The following is a 16585-nucleotide window of genomic DNA, read 5'->3' as shown; positions in this document are numbered from 1 at the left end:
TATTTTGAATCGGACATGCAAGTTACACACAAGTAATGTTGTGTAAGGAGTTTGTCTCCGGCTTTAAATTTATATTTTAAAGCAACGATAACCACAAGAGTTCTGTGAATTATTAACGAAGAAGCTAACTAGCTTAGTTGCCAAAATATGTTTATTATCTACTTGTGTATAAACTCAGTACAAACTCACACTGTGTAGCCAAACTTTAAAAGTAATAGTTGAAGTGGAGTTTATTTTAAACTCTCAAAGATATGTCAGACAGATGGGGATGGTGCAATCCTAAAACTTTAAGTCTTAGGTTTGTTTTTATCATTATTAAGCTTCAATGAACAACATACTATGTGTATATAATTCAGTGGAATAATACGATGATTTTAATGTGGTTAACTGTACAGAGAGACTTCAGTGTTCACATATCACATATGGTTATATGGTTATGTACAGATAGTTACTGTTAGTATTAATAAATAAATATGTAAACAACAAACTCCCAGTGTCTGGATTCCAATGCAACATTTTTCACTTACCTCAAACATTGCAGATAGTTTTTTTTGTCCAGGTTTGGATATCCATCTCTGAAGATATCTGTCCTCGTAGACAAGCAACAGAGGTGAAAAATGAAATGTTAAAAAAAAAATGGCATGTTTTGTTTGTTATCCAGAGAAGCAGGGACACTGTTTCTAGAGAGACTCTAGATTACGTTTTCAATCATGTGCCCTCCATAAACAAAATGTAATTCACTTATTGGAATGATGGCAGAAACCTTGGATGCAGATCTGGGGAAAACAAACAAACCGCATGACCGAATAACACGAATGAAAAGTGAGACATATTCAGATTTGTAATTTGGTTGAACCGACCCTTGAATCAGCCTAATAAGTCATTATGGGAACACGAATAGTCACGATGTTATTCTCCTCCACTGGACACACTACACTACTAGTTTTCATTCTTGTGAAGGAAAACCACAGTCAGGAAAGAGGTTCAGTGTGGAGCCAACTAGGTTATTCTTTTCTAGACAGCAAGACCCATGTGTGTTCATGTAGAAGACATGTGGGGAAACCATTTACTTTTACCTGGTGAGAGGAAGTGCTGGGTCCACATGAAGTAAGGGGGAGGTCTGCTGTAATGGCTCTAACACAACCAGATCAATAGCGGATGTGGCCGTCACAGTGAAACCTACCGACCGAGCGCTCACAGGAAAGTAGATTTCCATATGAAAATCCTGCTTTTGCTTGAAAAATGACTTTGGCCATTTTAAGCCAGTAGCCTTTATAACCTACAACGGTAGTTGATACAAAGTTCTGTATGTTGGCTCCACCTTCAGACAGCTCAGCCTGAGATCGTCCTGCTTTGTTTAGATCCAGACACATTGTGAGTTTAACACTTGGTGGTGAATCTTGACAACGCAAGGGCTGTTCTTGAATTCTGAGTCGACTAACCGATTAGTTGATTCAACAATGGAGCTCTAAAACTGCGTTTAAATCTTGTGTTTGCCAGAGATGTGCCTGGAATTGAGTCATTCAGCATGAAAAAGCATTACAAAATTACTATTGGACTAAAGAAATCTTAGTCATCTAAGACCAAAACGACTAACGCGACTTAAGAGGGGGCAGCCCTGGATAAATCGATGATATACATCAATTTAGGTACTGTAATATTATATCAGCCAATATTTTGTTTAAAATAAATAAATAACATGTTGGTCAAACATCTCTGAAACTTGGAGAATATATGCAATATATGAAGCAGAATATGTTGCAATTGAACATTAAATATATTGTCAAAGAGGACAGTGACAGTAAAAGATAATAATAATAATAATAATAAAGCTGATTCACTAACATACTGGCTCAGTTGAAAGGGGAAACTTGCAATGCTTACTGTGTGTGTGTGTGTGTGTGTGCGCGTCCCAGTAAAGCTCTGGTCCAAACCAATGACCTGGATCTCAGACAGGAAGTGAGCTGATGTTTGCAGCAGATGTGAACATACCGCGATACTCTGGGGACATCTTGTGCCTCTGGCTCCATTAAGGAGTATACAGCCTGTAGTGAGCAACACATTGACATACAATGTTGGTGTTTCTGTAACAGCGCCCTCTAGTGGTGGCGCCAAGGGACGTTGTTGTTGGTCATTCAGCTGGTCTGTCCACTCATCAAGGTGATGACACTCTCCCAGTAAGATTTAAGCGATGAAAAATATAAAATTTGTTCTCAATACAAATTTAATGATTAGATTGGTATGAAGTTTGATTGTCATATTTATGCTCCTAAATAATTTAAACTAATGTGTAGAGTTTCCATTTTTCTTTGCATTTTAGCCCCATTACTGCTTCTTTTACTGAATCATGACTGAATGCATTTTGCTGCATGGAGACGATACATTTAACTGAAACAATTAGCAAGAAAATATATCACCAACTATTTTGATAGATTAACTATTATTATTTTTGCCCAAAGTTCACTTGCTTCAACTTCTCAAATGTGAATATTTACTGTTTTTTTGTCTTCTATTATCCTTAAACAGTATATCTCTTTTTTTTTGCTATTTCTAATATTTTAGATTAAATTCAATAACCTTGAAGTAACAGCAAGGTGAGAGATACTCTAGTTAAGCAGACCACTCGGCGCCACCCAGTGTGTACAGAGAATATCACAAGAACAAACCTTTAGAAATGAGACATGATTTTATTTCCAGCTTCATGCATGAGAAACACAAAAGCACCGCGTAGACGTCACAATGTTAGGCCTGATTTAAACTCCGCGAGATTGTGTGAAGCATGAAATGTATCAAATCCTTTGTCAGGCAGTTTATTTTTCAATCGTTTTTTTATATAACTTTGGCTGAAGCACAATTGTGCTGGAAGTAAAATGATGGAAGAGTTTGGATGAGGAGCTATTAATAAGGTGTTGTTAAAGGGTGTTAGATACTTGGAGACACATCTCCTGGCTCTGAAAAAAAAAACACACTTAATGTAACAACGAGATATTGTACCTGTGCGAACACAACTGAACTAAGATCTGAAACTTTAAAATAATTCATCTTTTGGACATGTCGGTGTTTCGGGCGTTCAGTACATCAAGTGATCTGTTTGAAAATGCCAAAACAAAACGATAAGTCACAGAAGGAAGTCATAGTTATTTTTAAGTCAACTCATGATACAAGCTATAGATGCAGAGTGGGTTAATATGGCAAACACATCATTGCAAAATGACACCATAGCACAAAATAATAGAATAACCTAAACCAAAGGGGAAGAAAGCCAGAAAGTACACATTGTACATTTACACATTTCTGTATCTTTTAGTGCTCCCACAGTAAAATAAAAAGTGATCCCTTTTTAAAATATATATTTTGTAACCTCCTCGTAACATGTTGCAGTCTTCATAGTAGTCACGTCTGCTTTTAAATCACTCCGCCGAATGACAGCCAGCTCAACAAAGGAAAAGACTCACACTACCTATACTCCAAATGAAAATAAAGAAGCCAAAACAACAAGACATACGATAAAACATCTATTGCACTAATATCAAGAATCATATTTTGATGAAACAAAATAAAAAGAGCAGGAAAAGAGGTGGGTTTCACTCTTGAACGTTAGCTGTTGTACTTTTTATTAAAAGTGGTATAGAGTAGCAGGGAGAACTCAACATTCCTATTAATATCTGTGGTTATTGACCATGTTAAAGTGCATCTTATGTGAAGCCACTGCTTCCAGTAATTTAACTGTTAACGGGTGACAATGTAAACATGATGGGAGTGTCTATTAATGTGAATATTACATTATTTATGTCTGTTTTGTTGGCACCAGGGTGGAAAAATGACAATAAACCTCACGGTAGATCCTGCTAAATTCTTTCTGCTTTGACCTCACATTAGACCCGGTTTGGAATTTAAGAATGAATGAGCCACCGACTAGTTATGAAAAGTTACGTCGTTCCATTGTGACCGAGCAAAGGTTTCCTTTCTGGAAGTCGGCCCAGTGTTCTCCGTGAGAACCTCAGTCACAGCAGAGTTTGATGCATTCGCTCTTTTCTTTACTGGTAGACCTGCACATGGCCATGCAAGGAGGTGGTGTTCCCCCCACAGTCCACATACTGGTACATCTCCTGGGAGACCTGCTCCGCGTGGCCGAAGTACGACGTGGTCACCGTCACCCTGAAAGAAGCCAAACCCCCGAGTCAGCAGTTCATCGGATAACAAGGTGAGACCGTCACTTCTGAATCCTTTAACGGGTCGAGATATAAAACCACTTAATTACAAGAGTAGGCGTTACAGTATCAGCTGCTTCTTGTTTGATTTGCTAAAGTTGTTAAACTTTCTTGTTTCTGGGCTTCTCTTCAGTATGAGTGGGTGAAACTATGTGAGTGTGGAGGACGATGCTGATGTATGAAAGGATACAAATCAAGATAAATAATGACAGTACGTCACATACAGTATGATTATATTCAAAGTCAAACATGAGGATTTAAAGAAAGAAGTTGACCGTACTCACTGCATCATGACCACTATGTTGTGAACTTTAATGGTCGGCAAGGTGCAGTAGTCACTGTAAGACAGGAAGTGATTCATGATTCAAATGCTCAAAAGTGTAAACGGGATATGTTTATGACTTCTATAAAGATACTTACAACATATAACTCATCTCATCAGCAATGGTGGTGGGAACAGTGTAGTCGATCTGTAGTAAAACACAAGTCATAAAGCAACCGAGGAGACAAACAGCAGAGCACATGAACATATTACACATTTATGCTAATTACAGCAAAAGCTAATATCATTTGGTATGTTTTTCTGTTTAATTAGTGGTCCAAGTGTGAGCAGCTGTAGTCACAAGAATTTAAAGACGCATCAGGCTTTGGTGGCGCTTGTTAGAAGTCTGTTGTGCACGCTGCATTCATAACTGAAGCGCATCAGAATCCATTTTCTGTCACCTTTTAATAATAGATTCTCTTATCATGGGTTTGTTCCAGTGCAGAGTCCTTGGAGTGTTGTGTGCGATCACTAAGATGTATTGTGACCCACCTGCCGCTCATCCAGCGGTATGATGACGGAGCTGTTGTTGAACTTGGCCTTGCCGATCACCGTCTTGGAGAACTGCACCTGGGCTGTGATGTTGGTCACAGAGACGGTGTAGTAGTTATTGTTGGTGATGTTCAGAGTGCTCTGGATGGAGGAAGATCAAAGCCGTCAGATTGTGTCAAAAGAGGGCTTCATGTAGAGAAAAAAAAGCCCCAATGTTAACTACAGCATTTTAAACCTGCAGTAACACAATACAGCAGTGATCTGCACTGCACTCGGTGCACCTTTCTGGTTCGGTCTGTTTTTCCTGAGGGAAGTCTTTCGCTCTTTAGCTGCTAAATTCTCCACAGTATTTACTAATTTAGCTAATTGCTAACTTTGTCTGTCTGCCATTTGGTGTTTTACCGGTAACATGCAGAACATTTTGAAAGCTTTCCTCCCCTCAAAACAGCTTCCTGCAGCAGCCAAAAACAGCACTAATGAGAGCAGTAAACCAAAATAGTAAAACTGTGGAGCTGAAAGACACGACAATTCTATAGTGATTACTCCTGCCCCATACAAGAAGTTATTGTTCATATACAAATATTGATTATAGTTACTTTAAGACTTCAACCTAAACACAAGCAGACTTATTAATCGTCCAGGGTTTCATATGAGTCGGGGGGGGTTACGCCGACACAATCTCACCGTGACGTTGAGATAGACGATTCGTTTGTCCAGGTCGTAGGAGACGTAGGCGGACTTCACTCCCACATAGGAGACATCAATAGAGCGAGGGAATAGGAAGAACACAGCCAGGCCGGACAGCAGCAGGCAGAGGGCCACTGATATCGTGACATACAGCTTTCTGCGTGACACGGAAAAGAGAAGTGAGACCCTGAAACCAGCTGAGGGCTTCAAAGTCTATCACGGAGTTTCATCATGCAGACGGAGAACACCATTCATCTTTAGAAAAGAGGCCAACTCACGTCCTGCTCGGCCGGAGCCTTTGGTCGCTGTATGGAATCAGAGCCACGAGCTGATTCTCTTGACCTGTTGAATTATTCAAAGGAAGGAAAGGAAAGCTGTGTCATTCTGCTGTTTGATGGAGAACAGAGTGTGTAGCTGTGTTATTCTGCTGTTTGATGGAGAACAGAGTGTGTAGCTGTGTTATTCTGCTGTTTGATGGAGAACAGAGTGTGTAGCTGTGTTATTCTGCTGTTTGATGGAGAACAGAGTGTGTAGCTGTGTCATTCTGCTGTTTGATGGAGAACAGAGTGTGTGGGCTTCATACAATACTGCACACCTCTTGAGAAGAGTCTCTCTGTTTCCCACTTAAAGTTAAAGATATACATTATTGTTGATTGGTTTATTGTTAAAGGGTAACTCACCCTGGACCCTATTGTCCCATGTTTTTGTGATTAAGTCCACTGTAAGTGCTTGTTTTTGTATTTTAAGTGTCTGACAGCATTTTGGAGAGGAGCGTACAGAGAAATACAACTTTCTGTTTGTTATTGCATCGTGTGACTTGTTGCTGGAAGGATGGTGGAAAGGTGATTGAGAGTCGGAGAAGACAGCAGTGCTTCTGTTGTCAGAGTTTGTTGTGTTTGGAGTACAGTAAAGCGTAGCTTAGCGTTAACTAAATGAGTTTTAATGTCATGGCTGAATCGAAACGTGAGATTTCACAGCCTGACTTCTCAGAGCGAGACACACGATGACAATCAGAAGAAGGTTTTATTCCTCCGTAGGGTTCTTTCCATGCTGTTGTCAGACACTTACAATAACAATCTGAGCAGGTCGGTGGCAAAAACAAGCGCTTTTAGTGCACGTACATTGGCGGTGAGCCCCAAGCATTTACATTACAGCCTGTTTATCGGCTGCGATCTCAGACACAAACTGATGGAAAACAGGGTCCAGATTACTGTCTATAAAAAGTGGTGAGTGTGTCCAGCTCCATAAGAAGAATTTAAGAGCATCAATCTGACATTAAACTTCTTCACAAAACCCTGAAGTATTCTGGTGTAGAGATTAAAAATGGAAAGGGGAGACTAACTTTGTCTCTAAAGCCTGGACATGGAGGCATTATGGCCTGTTTATTTAGTAGTTCTCTTGTTTTTTCTTACGTTATTATGTATTTGCTTCATCTGTGGTTTATGAATTTTGTTGTAGACATAAAGGCCTGAAACCTGTATTTATATTCAGTCTTTTGGAGTTTTATATTTGGAAAGACAATATGAACTCTAGATCTGGTTCATATAAACTTGTTTCATGTGAGCCGGACGTATGGACGTCCTCACTGCTAAATGCTTTTTTTCTTAACTTAACTTCTAGTGGGGCTGAGGGAGATTGTCACAGGCCCGGCCATGACTACGTGTTTGCACTTTGTGCCACAGCAAAATCCTGGTAGAGGCGTGTACGTAAGACTCGACTCTTGTGAACTCTTGTGAAATACAAACGGAGAGTGAGCACTGTGTCCACAGAAAGCTGGACTTAGAGACTTAAGACTGTTTGGCCTGTTTGCTGTTTACTCTAAAGCATCACACACTCGCCTGGTTGGTATCTTTCTTGTAATTTACAAATATCATGTGACAGGATCTCCAGTATATTGAGGGAGAATAAATCAATGTTATTCACGCTTCACTTTGAAGATTTTAAGATCCTGAGAACACACAAACTCTCAATAACACAATCTTTTCTGCCACAGTTACAGTTTTGGTGGAGACTTTTTAGTATTGTGTGTTTTCGTCCCGTGGAAGGAAAAGATCATGTCACATCTTTCCATGCATCAACATTTGATTACGATGTGATGACAGCTGGCTGGTTGTTTGCTTATATCGTATCAAATGTGATCAACCATAACCCACAGTCCTGACGAAACAGACGTTTTTAACCGTTAATTTAGACAGAAATAACACTGGACTTAAACTAATTGGTGCTTATTCAGTCATGCATATTTAACGTTATTGAGAAATACTTCACATTTTCTGGGGCTGTACAGGCACCGCTCTTCATACGGGTTTACCGATAATGCTCTTTGTTTGATGGCGGTTTTACCTCGTGGTATCCTGCCGGTGCCCTGACACGTCGGGCAGGTGACGCTGTCCCGTCCGGTGAACTCCACGTAGGGGAACTGAGACACGTCTCCGTTCTTTCCGTCCTCCTCGCCGTCTCGGTACTCCCCGGAGGCCGTCAGAGAGTCCTGACTCTCGTCTTTGGGGTTGGCCAAGTGGGAATGGAGCTTGCCCATAGCTGCAGCTGTCTGTCTGCACACGGCACACAAAAGGACGGCGTGAGCACAGAGGAACTCTCTATAGGTACAGCGGGACGTGCTGACTAACCACATGCCACACGGCTGTTTGAATGGGAAACTGGAACCTGGATGGATTCCAGGGGAACATTTTCCAGGCCAACAAACTTCAACTGGTGCATGAAGGAAAATCTGTTGTGAAACCTCAGAAACAATTCAGCTGGGCCTCGGGAGTGTGCTGCTCAATAGAGAGCAGACTGTGACCACTGCTTAATCAGTTTGTCGTGTAGTGCCCTTCTAAAATGAATATTACTTTAGTTTTTTATTCTTTTATATGGTAACGCTTTGTATTATTTGCAGGATCTTCAGGGCCCCGGCCTTGTCTGCGACTTCTTTGGTCTTTAAGGCCTCAACTGATTCAGAAATATGATCCTCTGACAACTAGAATAGGGTTTATGTTAATGAGAACGGACCTAATGTTCAATATCTTCAGTTTTACTATTATACAGCCAACCTGTTTTTATTAATAAGATACTGTTGGGTAGTTTAATATAATTTAGGGACAAAACATATGATGATTCATATCTTCATCATACGTCACATGAAATGTGTGCTCAGTTATTCCACTACTGATTATTATACAGGCGTATGTATTGTGTTATTGAATGATTATTACTGATAAATATCATTTTATTTCAGTAATAGTTTATATATGAATTTTAAATGGGCCATTTAGCATATACTTTTACTTTTGGTACTTAAAGTATACTTTTACTTGAGTATGATTTTGAGTATTACTACATTATTTCCACAATGTAGTAATGATACTTTTATTTAGGGAAATGATCCAAATACTTCCTCCACCACTGTAAAATTAAAGTACCCAAGTAAAGTACAAGTACCTCAAAGTTGTATTTAAGTACAGTACTTGAATAAATGTATTTAGTTACAATCCACCCCTGTTATTATAAAGTAGGTCAATCCCATTGTTGGGAATACTTTAGAGATGTAATACAGAATACTTTTATCCTGTTAAACTGTACTACGTATCGTACATATTTTAATAACTTCAGTAGACTAATATTACTTGATTACTTTTATAACAAATGTTTTAAACGGCACAATAAAGCTGAACAGTCCTTAAACCAGGCAGCACCATTGAATACTATCAAACTCTTATTAAAAATGCTTCAATATAACTTGAATTAAGACTGAAACAGAGCAACAGAATGAATGTTATATTCTAAATTATAAGCTTTTCAACGAATATTGGAATGTAACCCCTTTTGTAATCACCAACATGTTGACTGTTAACTGTGATTTAATTACGTTTGTATGTGTTTTTGTACATGTACTATGTAACACTGGTCTATCCTAACATGCACCACAGTCACACAGTCCCCCTGCAGGACGGTGTGTTTACACAGCCTGGCTGTCTACAGCCTCGCTGTCATCACAGGCCGCCATGCATCTGAGCCGTTGAGCCTCGGCCGGGAACATAACGTACCGGTGGAAGGAAACCCGCTTTACCGCCTTCAGTCTCACCACCAAACGCGACATTTGGGCTTTAAATTGTTATTTAAACACAATCAGGAAAACGGTGTTCCGCATCGTCGCGTATTTCTGACATTTAATCAACATATTGTACAAAATCAACGGCGGCTCTGCGGGACAATCCGCACTTCGCATAGTTACGTCACAATAACCGTTGAAACATGCTACGTGCATAAAACTAGCGCAGGCTACATATTGTATTAATTATATTACATTTGTTAACGTGCTTACCCGTGTTTTACTTGTTTGACATTCGTCGTCTCCTCGCTGTTTTGTTGTGGCTCGACACACCAATGGCGAATGACTCCGACGGAAGCTCCTCCCTCCTCTCCCCCATTGGACAGCCTCATGCTGGCGGAGAGATGCAGCGGTTGGACCACAACACAACACTGTCAGTGGTGGATGTATTCAGATACAAGTTAAAATCCTGCATTAATGTTCTTTATACTATAAAACTTAAAATAATATTATTAAATTACATTCGAGGCAGCTCATAGTTAAAATTGCAATATTTGCATCTGAAATGCAGTGAATTAGGAGTATAGAGTTGAACAAACTGGAAATACTCACTTAATATAGTAAAGTACTTACCTCACTACTTCCACCTCTGAGAAATACCATTTACACCATTCACAAAGTAAAGTAACCAAACTTAAAATAGATAAAAACATGCATTGTATGGGAAGGCCACTGTATAATCACAATTTACTAGGAGAGTTATGCGTTCTGGTGATCCTATTGAATACACAAATAACCATAAAATGCACCTACGTCCCTGTAAATGTTATGTATCACCAGCCCACTGAGGCAGACAACAGTGTACAGTCATGTGCCTTTAGGGAACCAGTCAACCTTAATAGAGATCACTATCATTAAAACTAAACAGGAAAATGTGACATTTTATTACAAACAGTAGGAACTGGTGTTGTTGTTTGATTAATTAAACTCATGTGGTGTCCTGATGCCAAGATTGAGAAATGGTGCCATTGAATACAAACATACTTCAAGTCTCTTGGAACACTACACTGTAGGAATATTCATATATGATTGCTTCATTAGTACATCAGCACTAGTGGCAAAATCCATAATTAATAACTTAAAATTGAAACTGCAGCCAAGATAGGACTATTTACTTGTGTAATGAGATCAAATGTAGATGCTGCTCTCCATAATATTTAGTTTACTGTTAAAATATTATAATATAATAAAATATTAGACTGGCATCACAAGCCAGCATTTGGAAACTTTTTTTCCCCAAATAGATTGAACCAGACGGCCTCCTGACGTTGGACTGCAGTGACTGGAAACAGTCGTCGGCTGACAGAAACACGTCACAGAACTTCCTGGTTTGATCAAGTTTCCCCACAATCTCCACCAGTCGCTCCTAATCAGCTACAATTGATCACATTATTCCATCAAGATATACTTTAACCAGATTGACCTGTACTGTTTACAGTATATGAGTATAAAGTACATTGATCAATCACAGTCTTCTAAAATACTGAATGCAGTTAAAGGTGCTAGAAACATTTTATTCATGATTATTTTAACGAGTTTAACTTTACACACTTGTTCAGATAATATCTAAGAATACTGGAAAATAAAAAAAATCTGTTACTTCTTGTGAAATCTTGCATTTTAACATAAATTATTTTAAAATGAACCCAAAATAAATATCATAGCAAATATCAAAGAACAGGCTCAACATCTCCGCTCACTTAATTAAATGCCCACAGTGTTTGTACTCGGTCACTGGCAGCGTGCAGAAGAGCTTTGCTTGAGCCAGAGGATGGCAGTGTGCTGCCATGTGTGAACGTATGACTCGGCAGCACTCAGGCGGTGAATCCTCCCGACAACAAACAACAACAATGTGGTCATTGGTGCCTGTGAGCAAACATCCCATTACAGTGATAATAGACTTATTTTAATCCGTTTAATCGCCGTATGATTTCAGAGGAAAACACTTTGAATAATGCATGATCTGGCAAGCTGAAGGGAAAAGTACACTTTGAAAATGGCTAATAGAAATAATGACCTGTCATGCTTTTGCACCGACTGTGCTGAAAACTGCCCTGGGTTAAAGTTTGTCTTTGCAAAAAATCAATTAGTGTTTGTTTTGAGTACCAGAGAGATCTGTTCTAATGATGCAGGACAACACGGTCAGTTTTTGTCCAAGTTTCCTGCGGTTGTTTAACTCGGTGACGCTTCTTTCATTGGACTGAGCTGTGTGCAGAATCCATCTGGTAGTCACATTAGAAAATGTGCTAAAAATAACTAGCGATGTGACACAGGTTGGCTTCGACAATGACCTACTTGGCATCGTCGACAAGACATAAAGCCGGTGCTAAATGACAGAAATCAGGATCAGCAGTGTCCCTGAATATCCCCCTAAATACGGATTTGCTACTCAAGAGAAAATACGTTTTTAATAACGTGCATTCACACTATTTTTTTTAATGTTTTAAGAGCCATGTAGTCTGTGATTTCCCCTGAGTGTCACAATAATTAAATGGTGGATGTCCTGTAAGAAGCCATATTAAGTTGGTGTTTATAAGGCAGATCTGCTGCCGCTGATACAAGAGTTTGGCATCAGAATACTCTACCACCAGCCATGTACCGGCAGGTTTTTTTCAACTCACTACAGCACTTTGGCAGGAAAGTCGGCCATTGTTCAGAGCTCCAGTCGCATCTCAGGGAGGCCATCGCTGCAGTTTGTTCTCTCTGATCTGAAACTCTGATTTTCAAGCTTTCAGATGCCGATAATTCTCCGCTTAAAGCCCTAAAATGTTGGATTATTTCTTGCAGTTAGTTTGCATCACATGGTGACTCAAAACATTGAGATTTGACCTGCCAAATAGTCTAACCGAAAGAAGGAAATGTGCTGTCGACATGCTTGTTATACACCAAATGTCTGTCTCCCCTAATCTCAGAATCCTCTCCCGCGTCACCGCGACTCCCGGTACCAATGCAGTCCGTGTCGTACACAGAGAGGACTAATTCATTTTGAATCGCCGCGAGGCATATGAAAACACCTGGGCGCCGGTCTGAGGAGGCAGGTTAGAAGTGGCAGCTCCGGTCCAGTGTGCAGCTGTGTGAGGAAGCCGTCTGCGTGTCCCCGATAAGAGCCGGCGAGCGGCGAGGATACGTCAGCCTACTTCAGGTGTCAGCACTTCAAACCACAAGCAGGGCTTCAGAGGGAATGTGTAAAACTGCATATTGCAGAGGTGAAGTGGAGGATATTCTGCGTTTTTGTAGTATTTCATTTCTAGTGTCGACTTGTTCTTAACCTAAAAAAGAAGAAGAAGAAAAAAAAAAAGGTGGTACCTCACTGGATTTCTTTTGAAAGCTTTTCCGATTCCACTGTTTTCTTCCCATAATGTTGCTCAGCGACAGCACTCACTTTATTTTTAATCGACAAGCCTTTTGTGGTGTATTACAGCAATTTACTGCATTGCAGTGTGAGGACACTTGCGTGATCAGATATATGATGGCACATACCGCCGAGGCTTTTCCACTGAGCGTCACTGAGAGGTGTGCACCCATCAGTCCCAGTCATGAGCTGCTGGGAGGCTGATAATTAACAGCAACGACTCCTCAAGTTAATTACAATTCACTTCTTCTTAATTGCTCAGTAATGAGTTCGTATATTTTCCGAATGATTTTCTGAGCTCATAAAAAGAATAATTCTTAATAAAGTGAAATAAGAATCAGTGTATCAGTGACGGCATCACGATCATTCATCATGGCAGTTTGTCTGGATTCTAACAAACAGCCGGAGTGGAATCATCCCAATGATTATCATAAAGTGGGATTACCCAACACACAGTCTTGCTGTTTTGAAATGGATTCTCAGCAGGAGCCAGATAAAGACCACATTAAAAAGAGCTGGAGCATGGAAACATATCATATTGAAGGAGATTCAACAGGGATTCATCGTGGTCTGACCCAACAGCAGAAGGATTTATTTTGCACAGAGCTCAGCAGACATTTTACGCCGCAGGCAGAAGGAGCACACGGCCGTGGGACCGCACATGATGTCTGATTCTGCTAAATATGTAGAACAAATTGAATCCTAAATTTGCAAATGAGGAATGTTTGTTGACTGCAATTAGCAGACATGGTGATAAGAGTGGCTCCAGTTGATGAGTTCTGACGCTTTTCACAGCTTATTTTTTTACATTACATTTCACGATGACATCAAACACAAGCACGAACACTTGTTTGCTTCTGTGAAGAAATGGTTTCAGGGCTAATTTGAAAACTTGGAAGTGCATTATTTTTTTTACGAGACTACATTTAAACAGACGTTTGCTGCCTTCAATTGTCTCCAGAATGGCACCGTTGATGCCTTTGTGTACCAAATGGAAGAACTCCCTTTCTTTAGACACAAACAATCAGTAATTACAGAGCAGCTTCTTTTCTTTTTTAAAACTGGAGCAGTCATTCTTTCCTAATTTCCCTCAATATTTTTTTTTTATCATGAGACAGGAGGGGGAAATAAAGCATGGAAAGACAGTGTATGGTAGATACAGAAGAAAGGAATCAAAGGGGTTTGAGATCCAGCAGGGCTGCTGGATGCTTCCAGGCACTTAACCAACACTCGTCTCTGGCAGCTGCTGTGACACTTTAGGGACCGGATAGACCCCAGCGGGGGGTCTGTCAAATACTTCCAAGCTGATCTACCGTGCCCGGGCAGTTCACAGTATGCTTTAGTTGTTGACCTGTGATTCAACTCTGCTCAGTCCAGACAGGAAAACCTGGAAAACACATGGACAATTAGAGAAACGGTAAAATATCCTGGAAAATTATTTCACGTTTCTCTTATTTTCCTTCGGCTAAGAATGAAATACTATTTTATCTATGAGAGCTCCCCAATGGATAGAAGTGTCATCTGAAAGTTACGTTCATATTAACATTCAAAAGGTAGTTCATGGTCTCAATCTCTAGTTTCTAGTCTTCTTCAATAGAGCATGATGTTCATTTAGATTAAAGTAGACCATAAAGCGCAGTATGCTTTAGGGCGGGGCTACCTTGTGATTGACAGGTCGCTACCACCGAGTTCTCTGGTCTGACAGTTATCAATGTCTTTGTCTCAGAACTTTAACGTTTTCTTGCCTTATTTTCAGTTAATGGAAATTCATCGTAACATGTTGGTGACCTGAAAATGCCTTATTCAGCATTTGGTTGAGCTCCACCCCCTCATGTCACTTCTGCTGCGATCCCTGTCAGTCATACCAGCTAGATCTTCACTGAAAAAGTCCTGGAAGACTGGGAGCCCTGTCTCAGGCACACGCCCTCCTGACAATGGAAGCTTTAAGAACCACTGTGACGAGTTCAGAAGCAAAAGGTAGAGGACTTATTTTTCCACTGGAGTGTTGTAAAACTGGCCGCCCGCTTTCTCTGTCTGAGACGTTTAGAATCAAAAGGCGTCTCATGTAACGGTGGGGTGTTTGCCAAAGTGGCTGGTTAATGCACGGATCAGATTCTGTGCAAATTTGCCAGCATTTTGTCTGCAGGCTGATGGTTGTTTCCAGCGCGCTTATAAACCATGTCATCTCTGAGCACCATGCTGCATTTCTGATTAACTCCTGCTGGAGTCCAATCTGATGCCTTATTTTAAAAAAGAGAGGCTTTTACAGAGAAGGTTAGATAATAGATAAAGAAGATAAATGGAGCACCAAGTATATGTTCATGTCTGCAAGATAATGCGTTAGGCAGGATGTATGTCTAAAGTAATATGAGAAGTTGCTTATGTAGACAGTTCTTTTATATACTGGATTAGCAGGTAGTGGATGGTGCAGCCGTTCAGCTGTTTTTCCAATACATGTGAAAGCTGTCTGATTACCTTCCTGTCTTCTTATATTTATATTCTGTTTGATGGTTTGCAGACTTGTTGTCTAACTTGGGTTTCCACATTAGAGAGTTACCTCGGTAATCATCTGGAGTAAATGGTGAGAGTTCAGTTCAGTAGGAAAGTTTGAGCCGGGTTCTGCAACTCGCTGAGTGTTTGGCGTGCAACTCAATGAGTTGCCTGCAGAAATAATACCCGTAGGAATAGAGGGCATTAGGATGCCATGTGCTGTAGTTAACCCAAACATTGGCAAAGTTGTGAGGCAGCTGCTTTGGCAAACTTTGTACAACAGATAAACTGTCAGAAAAGATATATTTCACATTGTGTTTTCTCCTTCTTTCCTCTATGTGTTGATTTATATATATATATATATATATAAACTTGATGGAATCTCATCTTCACCTTGTTTGATCTTAATGATCACGCAGTCGTGGTGAAAGCCCTGCAGATGCTCTGACCCAATAGTTGTGTATCTAGAATGCAAAAACAAATATGACACAATTTGTGTCCAGTGTTCAGATGCACAGAGCATTACGAGCGTCTGATCTAGGAAATCCTACAGTCACTAATGTTGAATAAAAGCGTCTTCATTCGGTCTGAGAGGCTATCTTTGGTGTTAACACGGCGGATGTAATGTGACGGTCTGCAGCTACGCTAATCTCCCTGATCACCGTCTACTTTACCAAACTGCAGCATGGTCAGGGGACAGGAGAGGACAGGTCATCGACGCAGAGCTGGCTGGGTGATCGTCGGTCACGTCTGGCAAACCTTCACCCAGACAGGCTCTCAAGGGAAGGTGTGTGACGGCGGCTGTAGAGGTCGAATGAGGCCCCAGTGGCATCTCGCCATCATGCAGCTCATTTACATATTACCGTGTTACTGTCATCTCTCTGTAACATTTGTAACATCATGTAAAGAAGAAACGCAGCTTC

At 40.3% G+C, this 16585-nt stretch overlaps 1 protein-coding gene across 1 annotated transcript; it reads right to left on the bottom strand.

Moving 5' to 3' along the window:
- Positions 1 to 2673: 2673 nt before the first annotated feature.
- tmem106ba (transmembrane protein 106Ba) lies at positions 2674 to 10130 on the bottom strand. The gene is made up of 8 exons (XM_079165268.1): positions 10034 to 10130; positions 8056 to 8264; positions 5991 to 6054; positions 5710 to 5869; positions 5026 to 5166; positions 4632 to 4681; positions 4496 to 4549; positions 2674 to 4158 (listed from the first exon to the last, which is right to left on the bottom strand). Exons 2-8 carry the CDS (start codon positions 8246 to 8248, stop codon positions 4038 to 4040), a joined length of 783 nt encoding a protein of 260 aa, XP_079021394.1. The 5' UTR covers positions 8249 to 8264; positions 10034 to 10130; the 3' UTR covers positions 2674 to 4037.
- Between the last annotated feature and the right edge of the window lie 6455 nt (positions 10131 to 16585).

The sequence above is a fragment of the Pholis gunnellus genome, assembly GCF_910591455.1.
Source record: "Pholis gunnellus genome assembly, chromosome: 8".
Lineage (NCBI taxonomy): Eukaryota > Metazoa > Chordata > Actinopteri > Perciformes > Pholidae > Pholis > Pholis gunnellus.
Note: the sequence above shows the minus strand (reverse complement) of the source record. Positions and strands in the feature narration are given on the sequence as shown.

Bases quoted from the DNA above. Each gene is read 5' to 3' on its own strand.
- tmem106ba (XM_079165268.1), bottom strand. From the start codon at position 8,248: ATGGGCAAGCTCCATTCCCACTTGGCCAACCCCAAAGACGAGAGTCAG. The intron at 4,682-5,025 runs GTGGGTCACAAT...GTTTTACTACAG, and splicing joins TACCGCTGGATGAGCGGCAG to ATCGACTACACTGTTCCCAC. The intron at 4,550-4,631 runs GTAAGTATCTTT...CCTGTCTTACAG, and splicing joins GATGAGATGAGTTATATGTT to TGACTACTGCACCTTGCCGA.